Here is a 23252-nt window from a genome sequence, read left to right as displayed (position 1 = left end):
CCTTTAGCTTGATGATGCTATGATTGAACTATTTCTCATATACCAAAGATAGAAGGTTGTTAAGTGTAATGCATCCCTTGCACCTAAGCCCTCAACTGCCCCTCTTCTCAAATGCTAAAGCAAGTAATTCTATCTCCATATTAAATTAACATCAGACTTACTAAGTAAATGAAGACCAAAGGCAATCTGCAGAAAATCTATTTAACACATACAGTTTAAATATTAATTCTGAATTTTAGAAAGAAAAATTGTCTTGGAAGAAGTGACATATCATACAGAATGGAACATTTTGTAACATGAAGAGGTGTGAAAAAAAGAGGGGGATATAGAACAAAATGTTTTGTAATCATGTCTGTACTCTCATGCTGTCATTTGTTTTATATGAAAACTGAGGCACTGCCCTGTGAAAAAAATTATAGATAAAATAGAAAAAGAAAAATGTGATGAGTAACAAGATCCTAAGAATTCTACAGAACTAAAAAATAAAGACATAAATTTAATAAATAGCATTTATTTTCTCTTTAAAAGCTTATTTAGTTAATAGGTATTTCTCTTAAATTATCAGAAAGGCTCACTACTAAAATTTTATACATATTTCTGATACAGGAGAAGAAATATTAGGTTAGAACTGAGATCTCTCTTTATCATTTTTCTCAATGCATACTATAAGATTACTAACATTGCCAAAATAAGGGCTATTAAATTCTCCAATAAATTGCTATGGCATTCCAAAAAATGGTGTCGAAATATGCAGAAGAGGCCCATCCAATCTAAAGATATTCCTCCATAAAAGATTTACACTGAAAACAAAAAGGAAGAAAATCCAACAGCTGAAGACAACTTCAGGCTATTTATAAGTCTTCTTCCAGTCCCCTCACATGGGGGCTGTAAACAGCTAACTAAAATATCTTTGAGGCTCTTATATCCACATTCACAGACACAAGTAGAACTGTAATCACAGTGAAATCAGACTTCAGTATCTTTTAGCAAGTATGTGCCAGTGATAGTAAACTGGAGTAAATGTAATGGTAATGAAACAGTTCCTTTTTTAAAAAAGTAAAAATCATACCTTTTTCTCCAACAAAAGGTAAAGACCATGTGAAGACATCCATAAAATTGGGCAACCAGTAAGGATGTGGAGAACAGTTGAACTGCCGAATATTCATCACATTATTTTCATACTTTAATACAGCAGCTGCAAGATAAGTCAAATGTCAACATAACAATTCAGCTTTAGCCTCAAAAATAAAAAATACATAAAAACAAAAAATATATATATTTTTAAGAGGGAGTAGGATTGAGGGATGAGTAGAATCTGGGCTGGTGGAGGAACTAATTTTCCATAACAACACACTATTTTGTTTTTAACACACTTTTATATAGAGTAACATATCTAAGTTATTATTAATGAAATTTTTAGTTATTTTCAGACTGTTTTACTTTATAATTCAATAATGAACATGCACCTTTACTAAATCCAAAATTGTGAAAACTCAATTGTTAAAAGAAACATAGAATGACAATGAGCAATTTTCTAGGTTTTTAAAGTTCAAATAAATCAAAGAATTAAAGAGGATCTTTTTAGCTGCAGGCAACCTGATAAAGGTAGCTGAATGGTAACAAAGCAAACAAATAAATAAAATATTTTATTTATGGATGTACCAATGTATTTATTTTGTTTAATATAGGAAATCAGGTAAAATTATTACAAAGAAGTATCTTACTTCATTAAGAAAAGAAATTTATTAAAATACCAGAAGGGAAAAATAATTAAATAATTCAATGATAATATATTCATCTCAATTTCAGAAATCTACTTCAATATGTTTAGATAATTAATATCTTAAATTAACCTTCACAGATTTCAGTCACTGGTTTTATTACTTTATGGAACATGATGTTAGAAGCACTAGATTCTAATCTAAAATACAGCATGTTACTAACTGTACAATATGTGATAAATTATGTAATCTGGGTTGTTTTGTTATAAAATGGGGACTAGGGATGTAGATGAGTGGTACAGGGCTTGCCTAGCATGTGTGAAGCCCTGGGTTCAATCCCCTGTACCTCAAAAATAAAAAATAAAGTAAAAAGAAACTAAAATGTCCACTTGGTCTATCTCAGAAGTTTATTTTAAGATTAGAGAAGGTATTTCACATTAAACTACATGAAAGTACAAAATGTTTTGCAAATATTATAATAATTATCTAGTTGCTTTTTTTCACTTTAATGAAAAGTACTGAAATGCAGCTGTTAAATTCCAAGATCTGCAATTTTGGCTAATACAGGACCAAATATAATCCTGCTACATGTTAGCATTTACTAACTTAACATGTATTATGTTTGCTTCCCTTGTAAAACTGCCATGTGAAATAATATTTAAACTTAGCCTCAGTTTTTATACCAAACTTTCAGAACTTAAATAGAGAGGAGAGAAAAATCTAGAAAATTGTCTTATCAGTAGAAATGAAACATTACAAACATGCCCATACTATGTAAACACTGAAATCATTAACACTACTTATGTTCAGACTCAGAATAACTAAGAGACATTTGATTTTGAAAAGAGAGTCAGTGGTTTGAGTTTCACTTTTAAGTACTAAAAAAATTGATTCCTTAACCTCCTGAGTCAAACTGAAAAAGAAAAACCAGTAAAAGAGTAATCAACTAGGCTCTAAAACTGACAATGGGAAGTCATAAGTTGAGGAATTAGAGCATTGGCATAAAGTTAAATGTAGAGCTCAATTCTGTTCTTGAGAATGGAGTAAAAACTTAGATATTCTTCTTTTCAAAAATGAAGCCATATTTCATCACGAATAAATTCTTATAGCATATTCTAAATTATCCAGTATGCTATTTGATCTCAGGCAAATGTTTTAATCTTTTACCCATCATTTCCCATCATCCAAAAAAATCTTCTGCTTCGTTCCGAACTTACACCAGGACCCATATTTAGCAATGACTTCATTATCTTTATAAATGTACCTTTTAAAGTCTTTAACCTTCTGTTCCTTTCTCCTGGCACATCTACTATAGCCTTACTTTGAAGCTATGAAATAGTCAACTGAATTCCAGACATGTCAAGACAAAATAGGAGCCAGCCTCTTAATTTCCTCCTCTGAAACTGATCTACATTAGCCCAATCTCATCTTCAGTGTCCTTGGCACATACTTAACTAGATTAAGACCGTTTGGTATTATCTGTCAATAATAGTTATATTCAAAATAAAATGAGATCCAATCGTTACAGACAGATCGAATTAGGAAGGAAGAAGGAGAAATGGAAACCACTGGAACACAAGATAAGGAAAACAGATAAAAGAAAAAAAGCAGTGTAAAGAAAAGATAGAGACGAATGTATTTCTAAAAGGACATCAAAGTGGATTAATCAAAGAAAGTTCAAATACATATCTTCATGGGACAATGATAAAGACTGGGAAATAAGAAGGAAAAGAATCTACATCAGTGAATATAAAACAATCAACACAATAAACTAAATAAGTAGATGGTACAAATAAACAAAATGGTCAAAGCAGCATCAGTATTATACAAATAAGAAAACATTCTCTTGATTATAAGGGGAAAGATTTAAGAAAGGGGAGCTTAAGAAAATTGTGTTTGTTTTGTATAATGTACTTAACTCAGAGTACTTTTTACAAAAACAACTTTTGTGAATGCTAAGTTGTGGAATGGTTAACATATAATGAAGTTTCACATTTTGGATTTTTATTTTTTGTTCTCTCCCCTCCCTTATATCTATTTTTTTATGAAATTTTGATGGTTTCAAACAATGCCCTTTTTCTCTATTATATTTTTTTTAAATAAGTATATTAAAATGCTAAGTTGCTTAACAATTTTTTATCAACAACATCTTACCTTTATTATTGTAGACATCTAAGTAATTAGGTGCCGAAAAAATTGTTATTAATGAAGGGAACCCTGTAGTTTGACTTTTTCTGTACATTCTATAGCTGCAAAACAAATAGCTTAATATGCATCGTAAAGCATCAATCATGGTTACTAAGTTTGATTTGTATTCAAGGTGTTAATTTGGGTCAGGGAAACAAAATTCTTACCCTGCATCTTGAGCTTCATGAGCTCTAATAATCGATAACAAATTATTGTTTTGCAAAAATTCACACACTGCTGGATAGCTGTAGGGGAAAAAGAGTAAATTAAGTAAAAGAATGTTTGTATGTATATGAAGCATATGATATTTTAAAGAACTAAAATGTGATTAATCTTGCATATTTTTCCTTACTTATAAAAATAAGAACATCCTCGAACTGTATTGTGACTAAAATGTTCCTGTGATTTTTCATTTCCAAAATCTTCAGAAGGATCAGACCATAGCAAGTCACACATTGGTCCAAATGCAGGTGGCTCTTTGAATCTATCTAACTGTGAAAAAAAAAAAGAAGAAGAAGAAAAGAAATAAAGAATGGAAATAACTCACCAAAAGTTGGGGATAGAATGTGCAAAGGAAAGTGGTATCAACTTCGAAGGTAGTACATATTACATTGTTTTGAATGATTAGAAGATTATTTCCCTAAATATCAGTATACTAGTTTTTACCATTACCTAATCTTGGCATTGAAGAGAAATTTGAAGTCTGACTCTCTACTTAACAAAGAACAATAAATAGGAATCAACTTTGGAACCAAAAATATATACTCACTCTTCTAATATCATCCAGTGTGTGTATTTCTGGTGAAAGTCCACCATGAACACAAAGGAACTGTTGATTTAAAAGTGCAGCAAGAGGCAGGCTATCAAAAGCTTCCATACAAGCTTCATAAACTCTTTCTGAATATTTAATTTTACCTAGAAAAAAATTAAATATTTGAAATATACATCACTACTAGATCATTTTTAAAACAGATGGATACTGATATTAAATTTTTATTTCTTGCTTTCTCTTCTCCCTTATATTGTGTTTATACTGAGATATGGATAGGACAGTTTCAATTATAAAAGGTAAATATTCTAAATTAAAACCCAAACTAGAAAACTATGGAGAAAGAAAACACACTAATAGTGGTCAGGAGTTGAGAGTAGGTGAAGAGGTAACTATAAAAAAGCAGCAAGAGGAGCTAGGGTTGTGGCTCAGTGGTAGAGCACTTGCTTGGTATGTGTGAGGCACTAGGTGCAATTCTCAACACTGTGTATAAATAAATGAACAAAATAAAGGCCCATTAAAAAAAAAAAAAACTCTTTAAAAAAAAAAAAAAACAGCAAGAGCCAGGCACAGTAGTGCACACCTGTAATCCCAGCCACTAAGGAGGCAGAGACTGGAGGATTGCAAGTTCAAAGACAGACTCACCAATTTAGCAAGGCCCTAAGCAACTTAGCGAGACCCTGCCTCAAAATAAAAAAATTAGAAGGGCTGGGGGTGTGGCTTAGTGGTTAAGCACCTGGGTTCAATTCCAGGCACAAAAAAAAAAAAAGGATTTATAGCATGATTAAACTTTTCTGTATCTTGACTACAGAGATGGAAAATATTGCATATTTGTCAAAACTCACAGAAATAAACACCATAAAGAGTGAATTTTACTGTTTATATATTTTTAAAAAGATCCTTTCCCTACCAGAACCAATAAATATAAGCAATGTTATCAAGTCTTATGAAGAAAAATATTTCTCCTATTTAAATATATTATGGATATGCAGCAGAGAGTCATAAAAATTACTAAAAATAAATAAGTCAAGTCTCTAAAAACAGTTCAACCCTTCACCTTTATAGGCCAAATAAGGCAAAATTATAACTGTACTTATGGTTCAATAGGGTTTTGTTGTTGTTGCTGTGTTTTTTGTTCTTTTTGTGGTACTGGGGACTAAATCTAGGAACTTGAGCATGCCAGGCAAGCACTCTACCACTGAGATACATCCCAAGTCCTTTTCATTTAGTGTTAAGTCAGGTTCTCACTAAGTTGCCCAGACTAGCCTGAACTTGTGATTCTCTTGCTTCAACCACCAGAGTCACTGGGATTACAGGTGTGCACCACTGTGCCTAATAAGGCTAAAATAATCTTAATACTGACATTATTTTATTCTAAGAGTTAGTGACTATCATTATTACAGGCAAGACCATTACATCACTGTAAAACTGAAGGTATATCCATTAAAAATAATAAAAGAAAATATACACTTATGTTAAAGAAGTTGATGGGTTCCCTAAAATGAAGGCTTAAAATGGGCAGTGAAGCAGGAACTCAATATAGAAACACAAGATAGATAAAAAACTCCACCAAATCTGTTGTTTACTTTTAGAAACATAAGCACATGTCTTTATTACATTATACCTTTAAATTCCTATGTATTTTGTTTTGGTGGGATTTTGGTGGTAGTTTACTAATTATCTAAGAGGAATAAAAAGGGCTTCATTACAATTCCTATTTATTTATTTGGTTTATATTTATGTGGCACTAAGGATTGAACCCAGGGCCTCACATGTGCTAGGCAAGTGCTCTGCCACTGAGATTCAGCCCAGGCCCTTACTTATTTATTTATGACCTCTTGATGACACAAAGCTGATCCAGAGGGTGCAACAGCTAAAAGACTCAGTGTTGGGAGGCCCAAGGGTCTTTGGCTAGCTATGTGTCTTTTTCTGGGGAAATGTCTGTGAGTAGGGGCAGAAAAGGGGGATCAGCCCAGAATCTTTTGGTTAGTATTTTAACATTTAAATATAGGAAAATACATATCCAACAACCAGAGGTTCCAAATTTGCTAATTTACTGACAGACCTGTTTCCCAGAACTATGTTTCAATACAAATTTTAACTTGTTCGCTGTTACGTCAAGTATGCGCTTTCCACAGGTTTCATCTAATTCACTTAGGTAATATGCCTCTTTCCTGAAATTGTATAAGCATGCAATCTCTGCCATTATCCTCTGCTATTTTTCTTTTCACAATTCTCTATAAATACTTTTATTTGATTCTTAATTTAAGAATTACATTTGGTCTTCTGTATCCATGGGTCTTGCATTCATGAGTTCAATCAACTTCAGGTCAAAAATACTCAGAAAAAGCCAGGCATGGTAGTACACAACTATAATCCCAGCGGCTCAGGAGGCTGAGGCAGGAGGATCACAAGTTCAAAACCAGCCTCAGCAAAAGCAAGGTGCTAAGTAACTGAGTGAATGAGACCCTGTCTCTAAATAAAATACAAAATAGGGCTGGGGATGTGGCTCACTGATCGAGTGCTCCTGAGTTTAAAGTAATAAAAGAAAATATACACCTATGTTAGAGAAAAAAAAAAAAATCAGAAAAAAAATAACTGTCTCTATACTAAACATGCAGACCTTTTTCCTTATCATTACTCCTAAGCAATAGAGTATAGCAACTATTTGCATAGCATTTACATTGTATTAGTAATTATAAGTAATCTAGGGATTATTAAAGTATACAGGAAAATGCTCAGAGGTTATATGTAAATAATATTGCATTTTATATAAGACTTGAGCATCTCCAGATTTTGGTATCTATGGGGTCCCAGAACCAGTTTCCCATCGATACCAAGGATTGACTGAATTCCTATTTTTAGAACTTAACTCTAAAACTTTATTAATAAAGTTATGAATACTAATAAACATTAAATTATATCTAAGGTGTGAAAAAGGGCAAGTATTGTTCTGTATCACACAGTTAATAATGACAGGATAAATAATAACTATTAAGAAACTTCACAGGTACAACTATAATGCACCAATAAAAAAATATGGAAAAAAAAAAAAAGAATCTTCACAGGAACTTCTCAAGACTGGGGAACAAAAATCTGCAATCTAATAATAACCAGAAATTTTTTCTTAATATGAAAGCTACATATAAACCCATAAATAATGTAAAAATTATCATGTGTCAAGTAAAAAATTTAAAAATACATATAAAACTCCAAACTATTCCTAAGTACATTTATAAATTAAAGTTAATAGAATATATTGAAACAAAAACCTCTGAATTAAATACCATTAAACACTAAAAAGTACCTGACAATCTTACTCAAAGATTTAAATGTGTGGGCACAAAATTTGTTCTTATATGTTGCACTGCAAAGTCTTTATAACTCACATCTTACTACCTACTTCATTCCAAATGAATACTTAGAAAATGAAAATATTTCTCCTGAAAGTACTCACATTCCTGCTTAAAGGTAAAATATTCAGTAAGGTGTCTGCATTCATGGTTGCCTCTCAGAAGAAATAATGTACTTGGGTATAGAATCTTCAAAACCCATAAATATAAGACACACTGCAAAAGAAAATGTTTCCAATGAATTTATCTTGTACTTTTGCTTAACTAAATAATTTAATCTTTGTGCCTTTTAATCGTATTACCCTTTTTAAAAACTGTATTATCCTTACAATCTATTATTCTTTTTTTAAATTTTTCTTTGTCCTTTACTAAAATATAAGCTCCATGAGATCATACTTTGTTGTCTTATTCCTCTGATTCTCCATTCCTAGAAAAGTACTTAGCAAATAGAAGAACAATAAATATTTGTTTTATCAATGAGTCAAATAAACTATTACTTTAGATTTACAAGTTGTTTGATGTGAAAATCAACTATCAGAATGATTTCCTTAGATAAATTAATATAATAATGTCAAAAATAACAGGAAACATTTACAGAGTACTTTACAATGTAATTAATCCCTCTCATTTATTCCTCAAACAATACCATGAAGTATGTAATATTATCTGTTTTACAAATGAAGAAACTGAAGCAACAAGCTAAGTAACTTGTCCAAAATCACAAAAGTCCTAAGTAAAGGAAACAGGATTCTAAACCTCTAATCTTAAGCATTATGCTATGCTGCCTAATAAAGGAAAGGGCCATGTTTGTTTTGTATGGATGTTTTTTTGGTTGATTATGAATGTTGCCACACATAAGGTCCAAACCTATTATCTAAACCAATCAAAGAAAATGCAATTTTTATAATAAAAGGAAGCAGTGCAGTAGCTATCTTTTAAAACTAGATTTAACATAAGAATGAGATTAACATTTTACTTACTTGCTTAAAAAAACAGGAAGGACTATTTCATATGGAAATAACAGGTAGCTTTTATAATAATACATAAAAATTATTTTTAACAAGTTAATACATGTTGAAATGTGTAACTATTCAGACCTTAACTTTATTCACGAGAAAAAAAAGTAACAACAACAACTACAACAAAAACCCAAAGTGAAATACTTTATTAAGCATGTGTTTACTTAATATGTTACCCCCACCCCCATCTTTTTGTACTGGGAATTGAATTCAGTAATGTTCTACCTCTGAGCTACATTCCTAGACTCTTTATAAATTTTATCTTGAGACAGGGTCTTACTAAGTTACCCAGGCTGCTCAGCCTCTCAATTTGCTGGGATCATAGGCATGTTCAACTGCACCCAGTTCAACATGTTGTTTATTTTGATTCTTGTTATTTTCTTTTTACAACAATAAAATATACTAAATGAATCATAACTATAAAACAGTACACATGTACAACAAGCTTAGTCACCAACTAAAATTCACATGCACAACAAGCTTAGTTATCAACTAAAGTTCCTAAAATTGTGTACTGTTTTTACCAAATGCCCCCAAATTTTTGTCAGGGCCATTTTCTAAGTTTCTCGAAGCACCAAGGTAATTCAAAGAAGGTTAAGGGGGCTGATAATGAAATTATGAATGGGAAGAAAAACAAAAACTCAGGATAATAAAATTCTTAAGGGAGACAAGATGGACAGAGTCAAGCACTCCCTTTCACACTGGCAATCTTAGTAAACCTCAGAAAGGAAAGTATATTGAAAACCCTGGAAAAGTAGATATAAACAACAGTAACTAGCATGGAGATTCATCTGGCAAACCTTCAATATCTATTAGGAGACCTGATTAAAAGTATAAGCTTTGAATCAGACTGCCTGACTATACTAACTATACTAATGACTGACTTTGGGCAAGTTACTTAACCTCTTCAAGCCCCAGGTTCCTCATCTACAAAATGAATAAAATAAAAGTACTTACCTCATAAAAATGTTGTGAGGATTGATCAATATTTGCTAAGTGCTTAGAATGAAAAATTTTAAATGTACAAAATAAATATGCATCAACTGAGCTTTGACCTAGCAATTCTACTTCTAGGCGACTGTTTTACAAAAATAGAAGGGGAAGTGTGTACAGATATATGAATAAAATGGCTCACCGAGGCATCATTTATATGACACAAAATGTTGGGAACACCTTAAGTGTCTAGCAACAAGAAATTCATTATGGTTTGTTTATTCAATGAAAGACAATGCAAATATTAAAAATGATGCTATAGATTTATATTTATTGATTTTGAAAGACATTCATAGTGTAGGGATGATGTATGAAAAAAGCAAGTTACAGAACAATGTTATAATATGGTCCCAAGAAGAGGTGCATATGTTAGAAAATTTCAGATTATTCTACATTTCCCATACTTCATATAATTAGAAAAGAAAAAGGAGACAAAGAATCATGTACTGTCAATTGATGATCAACAGGTCAATTTTTAAACACAAATTAATCCTTTCAGAATATACAAAGATTCCATATAATATATTCAGAATACACAAAGATTCCACATATGATATACTTGGGTCTATTGTTGTTTGGTTATACTGGGGTCTTAATAGGTACATGATAAGTGATACAAGCTTAAGCAATAAGATTATTATATTTTATTTAAACAGATGGAATTTAGTTTGTTGTTTCCCTCCCCCCTGAGTTTAATGTCTTTAGGGGCAAAAGAGACAAATAGATACAAAAATAAACATCATTAGCTTCTTAGAGCCATGAGATAACAGGGCAATAAAGACTCTCAGTTTACTCATTATTTCCCCTAGGAAAAATGTCAATTATAATTATACAAAGTAACATAAAGAAAATTAATTTAATAGTCTGAAAGAAGAGAAATAAATAATAGCTTTTCTTATAAACTTCAGAATATGAACAGGTATTAGAAAGAATCCAACTTAGTTTTAGGAACTTACTGAGCCAGGGATTAATGGAAGTCATCTATGTTAACACTTAACAGCAAAGCAAATTATAGTAAATGATTATTACCTCTATACTAAAATAACCTCTGTCCACATAATCACCAAGAAAAAGGTATCGTGTATTAGCAGGTGATCCTCCTACTTCAAAAAGTTTCATCAGATCAAAAAATTGGCCATGGATGTCACCACACACTGAAACAAGAAGATTATTAGATGTGAAAAAAAAAACCTCTGAAATAACAAATATTACTTAAATTCTAATTTCCTTTATATAATAGTGTAAATGCTATAAAGAATTGTCTAAGAAGTGGTCTATGAAGAATCATATAGGGATGATGTGTAACCAAGTGTTCCTATGTTAAACACCTGGAACAAGATGTAACAGAAATAACAAATTTATCATCAGTAACAAACTTTTCATCTGAATTTATAAAAGCTCCTCTTTAGGAAGCCAAGGATGTGTTTAAGTCATGGGATAACAAAATTATTATAGTGGTAGTAAAATCTCCATGCTAACTCAGTAATTTTTGTTAACCTTTAAGCTATCACCTTTGTTACCTGAAACGACAAAGTATTTTTGCCCCTAATGACTAATGGCAAGTAAGTGTTGAAGCAAATTGAAGTATGGCCAGTACAACTGATAAAACCTTCACAAAAGCATATTAGACTAATCTCAGTACTTACATTTAGGATCATGTTTATTCACTGAAATCTAGCAGAAACTTTAAAAGTATAGAAAATAATTCACAAATTCAAGGTACTGTCCATGTAATATTAACTCAGTATATGATTTGACTGAAAAGGAAATAGTTTTATATTCAGGCAAATAAATAATGACATAATATAAATAATATCTAAAACATTAATAAATTTACCTGTAATTGGGGCTTCTACTTCTATCATTGTTTTCTCTCTCCGAAGGATGGCAGCACCCTCATTGATAATTCTAAGTGCAATTTCTTCATCTACCCGACCTTCTTTCACTAGGTGGTTTTTCAGAACATCAACCCTGGGTATCCCATCCATATCAAATACTTCTTCAGATGTCAAGCGATGTGTTGGGGGGAAAGGGACAGCTGAAATTTTTTTTAAATCAATACAAAATTAGTCACTAACAATATATTAACATGAGAGCTAATCAATTGGACCGAAATACAAACACTGAAAAGCAGGGGGTTTTGTTTCTTCTTCATTTATGGGGTAGTGTGTGTGTGTGTGTGTGTGTGTGTGTGTGTGTGTTTAATGACTTTTTTCCTAAAAAGGTAATCAAATTTATTTATTTTTCCTATGGTACTGGGGATGGAACCTAGAGCATGACAGCAAGCATTTTACCACTGAGCTAAATCCAGAGCCAACCATACTTTTTATTGAGCTTTACAGAGTAACATTTTCTTTTCTTTTCATTTTTGGCACTTGGGATTGAATTTGGGCACTCAACCACTGAGCCACATCCCCAGCCCTATTTGGTATTTTATTTAGAGACAGGGTTTCACCGAGTTGCTTAAAGCCTCGCTGTTGCTGAGTCTGTCTTTGAACTCTGGATCCTACTGGATTACAAGGGTGCACCACCATGCCGAGCTCAGAATAACATTTTCTTTGTTGAGAAAGATTAGGTGAATGAGTTGTTTCACGAAATTAAAACTCTTTTAAAACAATTAAGGTTTTTCTTTAGGCCAAAACATTTTCAGCAGAACTCTCAAAATGAGTTATAAACCAAGTTCAGTAAATACAATTTAATACGACATATACCCGAATAGAAAGAAATCCCAGAGGGGAGTATGGTGCACACCTGTCATCCCAGCAATTCAGAAGCTAAGGCAGGAAGATCACAAGTTCAAAACCAGCCTCAGTAACTTAGCGAAGTCCTAAGTAAGCAAGACCCTGTCTCAAACTAAAAAAAAAAAGGGTTGGGGATGTGGATCAGTACTAAAACACCCCTGGGTTCAAGCACTGGTATACCCCCCCAAAAAAAACAAATCCCAAATATATGGTGATCTACTATGTTCCAAATAAGGTCATAAAAAACAATGTAGTCTATTTTTTAGGGATGTATATAAAAGTCAAATGTTTACTTATGAAATTTAAAATTATTTAGCATAGCACATATATAGACTTATAATAACAAATTTGGTAATTTGCAGATAGTTTTTCTCCTACTTATATTTAACAAAACCCTTTCACTCAAAGTCATTATGCACATCTTCAACATCAATGTATTCCTTATCACTGGAGTTACTTTTTGAGTCATCCAACATACTTTTCAGACACAAATCGTTTTCACTTCCATCTAAGTTGGATGAGATACAGTATATTTTAATATATAAAATACTGCACTGCAAATTTATCCAAAAGTTCTCTTTGGTGTAACTATTCATTAGGTATTTATATTCCTGCAATATATATTTATGATTTCAACAAGTAATCACCAACTGTAATATGCAATGGAAAATAGAAAGGTCTATTTTAATTTTGAGATTATATACCTAGGAAAATTCACTACTTATCTATTAAATTTGATTCCTTTTTTACTGAATCTGATAGGCAAATTATTTATTTATTTATTTATTTATTTATTTACTTATTTAAAGAGAGAGTGAGAGAGGGGGGAGAGAGAGAGAGCGAGAGAGAGAGAGAGAGAGAGAGAGAGAGAGAGAGAGAGAGAGAATTTTTTTTTAATATTTATTTTTTAGTTCTCGGCGGACACAACATCTTTGTTGGTATGTGGTGCTGAGGATCGAACCCTGGCCGCACGCATGCCAGGCGAGCGTGCTACCGCTTGAGCCACATCTCCAGCCCAAATTATTTATTTTTTGTTCATTTTGGATATACATGACAGTAGAATGTATTTTGGCATATTATACACACATGGAGTATAACTTATTTTAATTAGTATTCTATTCTTGTGGTTATACATGATGCAGAGTAACCATAGTTGTGTATTCAAATACAAGGCTGGGAAAGTTACGCCCAATTAATTCTACTGTCCTTCTTAATTCTCCTCTTCCCTCCCTTCCCTTCATTCCCCTTTGTCTAACCAATGCACTTCTGTTCTTCTCCTCCCTAGCTGTGGGTTAGCATCCACATATCAGAGAGAACATCAGCCTTTGATTTTGTGGGACTGGTTTATTCCACTTAGCATGATATTCTCCAGTTCCAGCCATGTACTGGCAAATGTCATAAAGTCATTCTTCTTTATGGCTGAGTACTATTCCATTGTGTATATATACCAGTTTCTTTATCCATTCATCCATTGAAGGATACCTAGGTTGTTTCTATAACTTGGCTATTTTGAATAACCAAATGTGAATTGATCTGCTATAAACATTGATGTGGCTGTGTCAATGCTGTTGTATGCTGATTTTAAGTCCTTTGGGTATAGACCGAGGAATGGATAACTGGATCAAATGGTGGTTCCATTCCAAGTTTTCTAAGGAATCTTCACACTGCTTTCCATAGCGGTTGCACCAATTTGCAGTCCCACCAGCAATATGTGAGAGTACCTCAACAAAATTTATTGTTACTTTTATTCTTGATAATTGCCATTCTGACTGGAGTGAGATGGAATCTTGATGTAGTTTTAATTTGCATTTCTCTAATTACTAGAGATGTTGAACATTTTTTCACATATTTTTTGACCATTCGTATTTCTTCTTCTATGAAGTGCTTGTTCAGTTCCTTTGCCCTTTGTTAATTGTGTTATTTGGGTTTTTTTGGTGTTATGTTTTTTGAGTTCTTTATATAACCTGGAGATTAATGCATTAATATTCTGAGGTTCAGGTGGTAAAGATTTTCTCTCATTCTGTAGAGTCTCTCTTCATGTTCTTGATTGTTTCCTTTGCAATGAAGGACATTTTTAGTTTGATACCATCCCATTTATTGAGTCTTGATTTTACTTCTTGTGCTTTAGTAGTCTTATTAAGGAAGCCAGTTCCTTAGCTGATATGATGGAGAATTGGGCCTATTTTTTCTTCTAGTAGGTGCAGGGTCTCTGGTCTAACATCCAGGTCCTTGACCAAGTTTGAGTTGAGTTTTTTGCAAGCTGAGAGTTGGGGTTCAATTTCATTCTGCTACATGTGGATTTCCAGTTTTCCCAGCACCATTTGTTGAAGAAGCTCTTTTTCTCCAATGTAGGTTTATGGCACCTTTGTCTAGTATGAGTTAAGTTTGTTTAAGCGGGTTTGTCTCTATGTCTTCTATTCTGTACCACTGGTCTTCATGTCTGTTTTGGTGCCAATACCATGCAATTTGGGTTACTACAACTCTTTAATATTATTTAAGTTCTGGTATTGTGATGCCTCCTGCATCATTTTCTAAACATTTCTAAACATTGGGTATTCTGGGCCTCTTATTTTTCCAAATGAATTTCATGACTACTTTTTTTACTTCTATGAAGAACATCATTGGAATTTTAGTAGGCATTGCATTAAATCTGTATCGTGCTTTTGATAGTATGGTCATTTTGACAATATTAATTCTGCCTATCCAAGAACACGGGAGATCTTTCCATTTTCCAAGGTTGTCTTCTTTCTTTAGCGTTCTGTAGTTTTCATTGGAGAGATCTTTTGCCCATTTTGTTAAACTGATTACTAAGTATTTTTTTCCAGGCTTTTGTGAAGGGGACGGTTTCCCTGATAGGTGAATTCTTTTAAGCATTCAAAATCAACTTGGACTGCAGTTTCAGACTCTTTATCAAATAGTACTTTGTTTTTTCAAAGAGAGAAATTTATGGTCAAAGTCTACTAAGTAAAGACCGAAATGTAAGAACCCCTTCATTTCTGGGGGTAGGGGCAGTTGTGAAGGAAAAAAATTCTCTTTTAATTGGGCACACAATATACAGTATTTTCTTGATACTTTAGGGTCATCACTGTGATTAGCAATTATCATATAGAAGCCTGAAATATATAGGACCAACAGCTACTTTTCAATTTAAACAAACTACAAAAGGGGAGGGAGCTATGTTAGAATGATATCAATTACCCAAGAAAGAAAATAAATAACCACAACATACTAGGAAAAAAATTTGGAAAAACTTGACCCTTCAAAAGTGAGATAAGAACAGGGGCCAGGGTTGTGGCTCAGTGGTAGAGTGCTTGCCTAGCACATTCGAGGCATTGGGTTCTATCCCCAGCACCACATAAAAATAAAATCAGCCTTTAAAATAAAAACAAAGTTGAGATAAGAACTAAGGTAGAGAGAAGGATGATTTAAAAAATCAATCCCCCTGCTTTTTTCTTTCTTTTTTTGATACCCAGTTAAACAAAATCTGAACATACTTATTTTCCCTTCACATTTATATAGAAACACACGTGTTCCTTTTGCGGGGGGAGGGGTTTACTGGGGATTGAACCCAGGGAACCCAGGGACACTTCACCACTGAGCCACATCCCAGCACTTTTTATTTTTTAAAATTTTGAGACAGGGTCTCATTAAGTTGCTGAGGCTGGCCTCAAACTTGTGATCCTCCCATCTCAACTTCCCAAGCCACTAGGATGTATCACCATGTCCAGCTTTATTCCCATTACTTTTTGCTTCATCTAGAATAAGGCATTAAAAGACATTTTATTCCTCCAAAAATAGTATGACAAGATCCTAATAAAATAAAAGCCTCAGTTAAAGTATGTTTAAAAATATACATTTTAATGAATCAATTGCTAAATAAATGAAGAGTTACTCTACAGACATTATAAAAATGAGGTTAAATATATCTTCAATACAAATTCTTGGAGATCAAGATAGTATATTTTCTCATTAGGCCACAAAAAATTTTATCACTGGGGGCTGGGGTTATGGCTCAGTGGTAGAGCACTCGCCTTACATGTGCAAGGCCCTGGGTTCAATCCTCAGCACCACATATACATAAATAAAATAAAGTTATTGTGTCCAACTACAAAAAATAAATATTTTTTTAAAATTTTATCAATGTACTCAGGAAAAGGGATACTGTTTGGTTTTAAGGTGCAGCATTTTAGATCATACTTTCTAACAATCAACAACATAATTCCACTTGGCTGAATTCTGTTCAAAATACAGAACTTCCTAAAAACCACCTGGGACATCATCCTCTTTTCCACCTACTCTGTCAGATACAAGTAGTACTGCATGTTTTCATGCACACTGTGAATGTTAGACTGCTTGCTAAGTCACACCACGGTGTTGTCACTTCTTTAACCAAGAGCAATATTGTTATTTTTCACCTGAAAAAAAAGCATAAACTACCTCTATACCCATGAATTACTTATCTACAGACTTATACTTTTCTACTTTTTTTCCCAACTCAAGGCAGACTTCTATATTTCAAAACCAGTTGGGCTATGTATAAGGAATGGTACAGATTGAGTGGGTACTTTTTTCCATAAAAGTAGATGAAAACTACAGAGAATCAGAGTTGTTGTAACAATACAACACTAAAGTGAAGAATATGGAGTTTCAAAGGACTAAGTTTTAATATATCCATGAATAAGAAAATGAGAGGGACAAGGCATGTACAATAGTGTTTGGAAGAAGCAGGTAATCCAACCAGGCAAAAAAAACCCTGACAAAACAGAATTTGGTCTAAAGTAAGTTGTTCAATATGGAGTTAATTTTTTTTCATCAAAAATTAATATTTTCACCAGGCACGGCAGCACATGCCTGTAATCCCAACAACTCAGGAGGCTGGGGCAGGAAGATCACGAGTTCAAAGCCAGCCTCAGCAAAAACAAGGTACTAAGCAACTGAGTGAGACTCTGTCTCTAAATAAATATCAAATAGGTGTGGGGATGTGGCTCATTGGTTAAGATAAGTGCCCCTAGTTCAAGCCCCAGTATTCCCCGCCCCAATTAATATTCTCCCATGCTGCAGTGTGGTTGGGGTGGGCTCACACCCAGGGTATCAAGGCACTTCCAGGACCACTGCCCAGGAATGCTTGTTTTTTGTTTAAAAAAAAAGGAAAAAGAAAAAAAAATCTCAACCAATAGTTTCTTCTGTTAACACATTTTAAAGCATTTCATCCTGTTTTCAGGCTTTTAAAAGTTTTTCCTGTGGGCTGGGAATGTGGCTCAAGCGATGACGCGCTCGCCTAGCATTCGCGGGGCACTGGGTTCGATCCTCAACACCGCATAAAAATAAAGATATTGTGTCCACCTAAAAAAACTAAAATATGTGTGTGTGTGTGTGTGTGTGTATAAAAAGGACTTTCCTTTTTAATTCTTCTTCATCCAGTTATTGGTGCTTTCCCAGGTAGGCTGGATGGTTTCTTTCTTTCTCTTTCTTTTCTGCATGAATTTTTTGCAGACTAATTTTTCCTACTCTTCTATATTTGTGATAGGGAAAAACCATAACATAAATTTATGAAAATTTAACATGAATGATCACCAACTGAAATGGCTCATAACAGAGGATTAATTTGATTAGCTCAAACACTTCAAATCACCAAGTTACCAACACTGGAAAACTTGATTTGGTAATACTCATTTTGATCAAACTACTCTGTTAAGAATTTCCCTTTAATCCAAATTTTGGCATGAAGGGCATATTTCTATATAGTAACCAACAACATTCACAAAGTATCTTCATTTGCACTTAATATATGATAATTAAAAAACAAGGCCCAGGGCTGGGGATGTGGCTCAAGCGGTAGCATGTGCGGGGTGCTGGGTTCAATCCTCAGCACCACATACAAATAAAATAAAGATGTTGTGTCCACCGAAAACTAAAAAATAAATATTAAAAAAACTCTTTTCTCTTAAAAAACAAAACAAAACAAAAAAACAACCAAGGCCTAAAATACACTTGAATTTAGGAAGCAGGAAAACCAAACCACAGATTGGTCAGGGGGAGGCAAAATCTTATTGCTTCTACCATTTAACAAGGAATTCTAGGAATTAACTAATCATGTTCCCTAACACTAAGCTAAAGCTTCACACTCTTAGACCTAAAGGGCCTCCAACTCCAATGAAGTGCTGTATAAATTGAACAAAATATCAAGATGCCTGAGGTCAGTTCATTCTACTGTGTTTCCTATCTTTGCCTTCCTTGGCAACAGTCCAAAATACTACAGTCATAATATCCTCATATACTGACTTTTCTCTATATTCCCTTACCTCACACCATTTTCTTCTGGCTGTTCTCCCTCCTAATTATTATCATTGAGGCCTCCAGAATTATTATTGTAAGATTAAAATATATGTGTATATTTCCTTCTCACCCTAAACATATAGACAGCTCTTCACAGAATGATGTGCTTCTGAAGTACAATACTTTTCAAATGCTTTTTTTCAAAGTAGATGCTTATTTTTCCATACTCTTAACAATCGGCTGTTTTTTAGCTCTTCAATACCATTTCCAACATCATCATTCTACTAAGGAAATGAATGCCTCCTTCCTTTGAAGTTCATGCCTTCTACTAGTTTTCCTTTATCCCTGCCATCTACTTAATTTCTAGTCATCACTTACATTCATCCTAAACTCAGGGTCCTGGCTCAAAAGTCTTTCTATCCTAAGTTCCATCATCATCAACATCCATGTGAATGACCTATCTAAAATTGAAGAACTGGCCAGAAGCCGTGGTGCATGCCTATAATTCTAGCTGTTCAGGATGTTGAGGCAGAAGGATGAGGCCAGCCTGGGCAACACAGCCACGACCCTGTCCAAAAACAGGGTTTTGGGGATGTAGCTCAGTGGTAGAGCACCCCTGGGTTCAATCTCCAGAACAACAAAATAAATATTTAATTAAATTTAAGAACTGAGAGGCTTGAACTCTACTCCGTAGTCAATGCACTACCTCTAAAATCCTGAATTGCAATCTGACTAAATTATCAAATCTCTAATGTTCCAGTTTCACTCCCTTTTCTTCATTTAGTCTTTGATTGTATCAAGAATCTGGAAAGCCCCTCCTAACCATCTCTTTCTAGCTAGTTATCTTTACTTACAACTTTGAAGCTTCTCCATAATCTACCCCCAAGATAGGATCTCACTAAATTGCTGAGGCTGGCCTTGAACTTGTGATCTTTCTGCCTCCAAGTCAGTAGGATTACCCACATGTACCACTGTGCCCAGCTATCAACTCTATTTTATAAATGAAAAAAACTAGGGCCAGGTGTGTTCCATGCCTATTATCCCAAACATCTGCAATCCAGGTTTACAAATTCTAGGCTGGCCTCTTCAATTTACCAAGACTTTGTCAAAAAAAAAAAAAAAAAAAGGTGAGGGGTAGTTGAGGGATGTAGCTCACTGGAAGAGCACCTGCCTAACTAGTTTGCAGGAAGCCCAGTAAGTAGGAGGGGAGAACACTAAAGCTTAGAATGTTAAGTATCTTGTCCACAGTAAGGCAATTATCAAGTGGTAGAACTAAGATTCAAACCCAGGCAGTCTGACTTCCAGAACTTGTATCCCAAATCGATTATTTAGAAGCAATCTTTCTGCTTTCTAGCTTAAATTTCACCTCGAACTTGGTATACAAAATATCCTTTCCAACTTCATCAGCCACTCCTCAAGCGCTTTACATATATTGCCATACCTTTCCTGTTTCCCCCCATAAGTTCCATGCCTTCCTGCTTGTTTTCTCCACTCCTACCTTCTGCCCGAAGAAATTCCACACATTCTCCAAGAACTATCCCAAAACAATGATGCTTTATTTTCAAATAAAGATTGTGAATTCCTTATTTGTGGTTTCAACAGCAGTTTGTTTCTAGTTCATTTTATTATTTACTTACAATAATGTCTTCCTCTACTAGATTGCCAGCACTGTTAAAGATCTTACTTAATATCGTACTCAATTTGCAATCTCCATACCTAGTACAATGCCTGCTTCGAAGCAGGTGCTCAAAAAATGCTGTACAAGTAAATGATCCCACACTTCCCCTATTTCAATCCTACCCATCCTTCAAGGCCTCTTTCTGCCTATAAAACAAACAAACAAAAAAACCTACATAAAGGGCTGGGGATGTAGCTCAGCGATAAGAGCATTTGAATAACATGTGGAAGGCCCTGACAAAACTAAAAACAAGCCAGGCGCAGTGACAGCAGGCCTGTAATCCTAGCAGCTGGGGAGGCTGAAGCAGGAGGATCACAAGTTCAAAGCCAGCCTCAGCAATGGCAAGGCGCTAAGCAACTCAGTGAAACCCCCGATTCTAAATAAAATACAAAATAGGGCTAGAGATGTGGCTTAGTGGTCGAGTGCCCCTGAGTTCAATCCCTGGTACCAAAAAAAATCTCTCCCTAGACCATTCTGGTTCAGAGCCATTATTACCTCCTTCAGACTCAGACAACTTGCTGGCTCTTCCACTTTATCTGGCAATTATTAATCATGCCAGTCCTTATGATATGTATTAATTTCTCATTAGTACTGAATTCCCCAAGGACCCTAACTGTATTTTACCTTTTATTCTTATTCTTTTATTTTAAATATTTTTATTAGTTATCGATGGACACAATGCCTTTATTTTTTATGTGGTGCTGAGAATCGAACACAGTGCCTCACACATGCTAGGCAAGTGCTCTACCACTGAGCCACAGTCCCAGCCCTTATTCTTTTATTCTTATGTTTACTGTTGCACACATCTGTTGTCTGTTTTGAAGCACACAGCAGGAGTTTTAAGAAAAGTTGCTACTGGGTTACTTTGATATTTCAAAATATATTTTATATATCATACAAGGATGCCCCATTAGCTTCAGCTTATTTCATTTCTGTGCATATACAACCATTTTTTTATGGTGAAATGAAGTCATACGACTGGTACTAGAACATAGCTCATTTAATAAATCAAGGTTCTTTTCACCAAACTTTACAACTCTTGCCAATTCATTCAATAGCTCTAAAACCTGAAGCTTCTGCCTCTCTACTGAAGAGTTTTATTTCTTATTTGGCATTTTCCCTCTAAGATAACTTGTTATCAGTGTTCTCTCGTACACACACACACACACACACACACACACGTACTCTCTGTTCCTTTGCTTTCTCTAGGACACATGGTACTGAAGCTTTTAGTATGGTCAATATTTTAATGGGGGAGGAAAGAAGAAAAACCATTTCCAGGAGTTATTATTTTATATAGGTAAGTCTCCAAAACAGACTTTGTAAACAAAAATTAAAGTTCAATCTGCTTTAAAATAACAAACAGCTGGGCATGGTAGCACATTCTTGGGGAAGAATGAACAAATAATAATCTAGTAAGAAACACTGAAGTAGCTATGAGACCCCAAGACCTATGTGGTTTACCAGAAAATCTCTAATAAAAATAAATAATTCTAATAAAGCTAAGGTACTGGAAAACAGTTTAGTCAAATGATCTCAGATTAATAAACAGAATGGCTGGTTACACAACCTAAATAAATCATAAGGCTGCCCATCAAAAACATATCAGGAGGACTGGGATTGTGGCTCAGCGATAGAGCACTCGCCTAACATGGGCGGGACCCGGTTCATCCTCAGCACCACATAAAAGTAAAGGCATTGTGTTGGGTCCATCTACACCTAAAGAATAAATATTAAAAAAAAAAAAAAAAAAAAAGAACACATCAGGCTAAAATAAAATACACATTTCAGACCTTGGTTCAGTAAGAAAGTAAGATTATATATAGTCAATAAAACCTATTAGGGGAAATTGTTGAATGTAAAAGAAAGCTGTCACACTGTACGTGCTAAAATGAACATATACAACACGCTCTCTAAGTGATAATGGTGACTTTTGTATTATGACTAACAGAATTGATAATATCAAGGATAATCCAACTTCACAAATCTGGGACCTAGTCTACATAACAAAAAGTCCATATTTAGAGTAACTGGGAAAGAAAAGAATTATTTAAACAATTCAGGCCAAGTAAACTTTGGAGGAGGAGGAGGAAAAGTAATATAAATAAATTCAGGTTTTTGTATTTTAACTACCCACACAAATTTTGCTGACTGGCAGTAAGGTACTGGTGCAGATATAGCTAAATACTTCCTAATTTATTTCCATTTTCTTATTTGCAACTTAACTAATGTACAGAAAAATGCTAAACAGAATAGTTAAAAGGTCATATAAATCACATAAATCTCACCTAAACCATTTGGCCTACATTAACTTTTAAACAGAAAAAATTTGACCTGTTCATGTACTAATATATAACAACAAATCCCATCATTAAGTATAACCATTATGAACCACTTAAAAAAGTTTTTTTACCTGAGCCAGCAGCTGGACTGGGCCTAAAACTGAATTTATTTTAACTAGGGAGCCTACTCATCCATAATCAGTGACATGGAATTGCTACCAATAGTTTTATTT

General features: G+C 33.9%; 1 protein-coding gene across 7 annotated transcripts in view; it reads right to left on the bottom strand.

Annotated features, from left to right (window-relative positions):
- Positions 1-23252, bottom strand: part of Ppp3cb (protein phosphatase 3 catalytic subunit beta) — a 53170-nt gene that overhangs the window by 26014 nt on the left and 3904 nt on the right. For all 7 annotated transcript variants that reach the window (XM_078040400.1, XM_078040383.1, XM_078040385.1 and 4 more), the window contains exons 2-9: positions 11880-12080; positions 11072-11196; positions 8135-8246; positions 4678-4823; positions 4261-4400; positions 4076-4153; positions 3876-3970; positions 1070-1195 (exon numbers count right to left, since the gene is read on the bottom strand). In XM_078040400.1, the coding sequence (XP_077896526.1) occupies positions 1070-1195; positions 3876-3970; positions 4076-4153; positions 4261-4400; positions 4678-4823; positions 8135-8246; positions 11072-11196; positions 11880-12080 (1023 nt within the window). The remainder of the gene's footprint in view (positions 1-1069; positions 1196-3875; positions 3971-4075; positions 4154-4260; positions 4401-4677; positions 4824-8134; positions 8247-11071; positions 11197-11879; positions 12081-23252) is intronic.

This window comes from Ictidomys tridecemlineatus, chromosome 1 (genome assembly GCF_052094955.1).
Source record: "Ictidomys tridecemlineatus isolate mIctTri1 chromosome 1, mIctTri1.hap1, whole genome shotgun sequence".
NCBI lineage: Eukaryota > Metazoa > Chordata > Mammalia > Rodentia > Sciuridae > Ictidomys > Ictidomys tridecemlineatus.
Note: the sequence above shows the minus strand (reverse complement) of the source record. Positions and strands in the feature narration are given on the sequence as shown.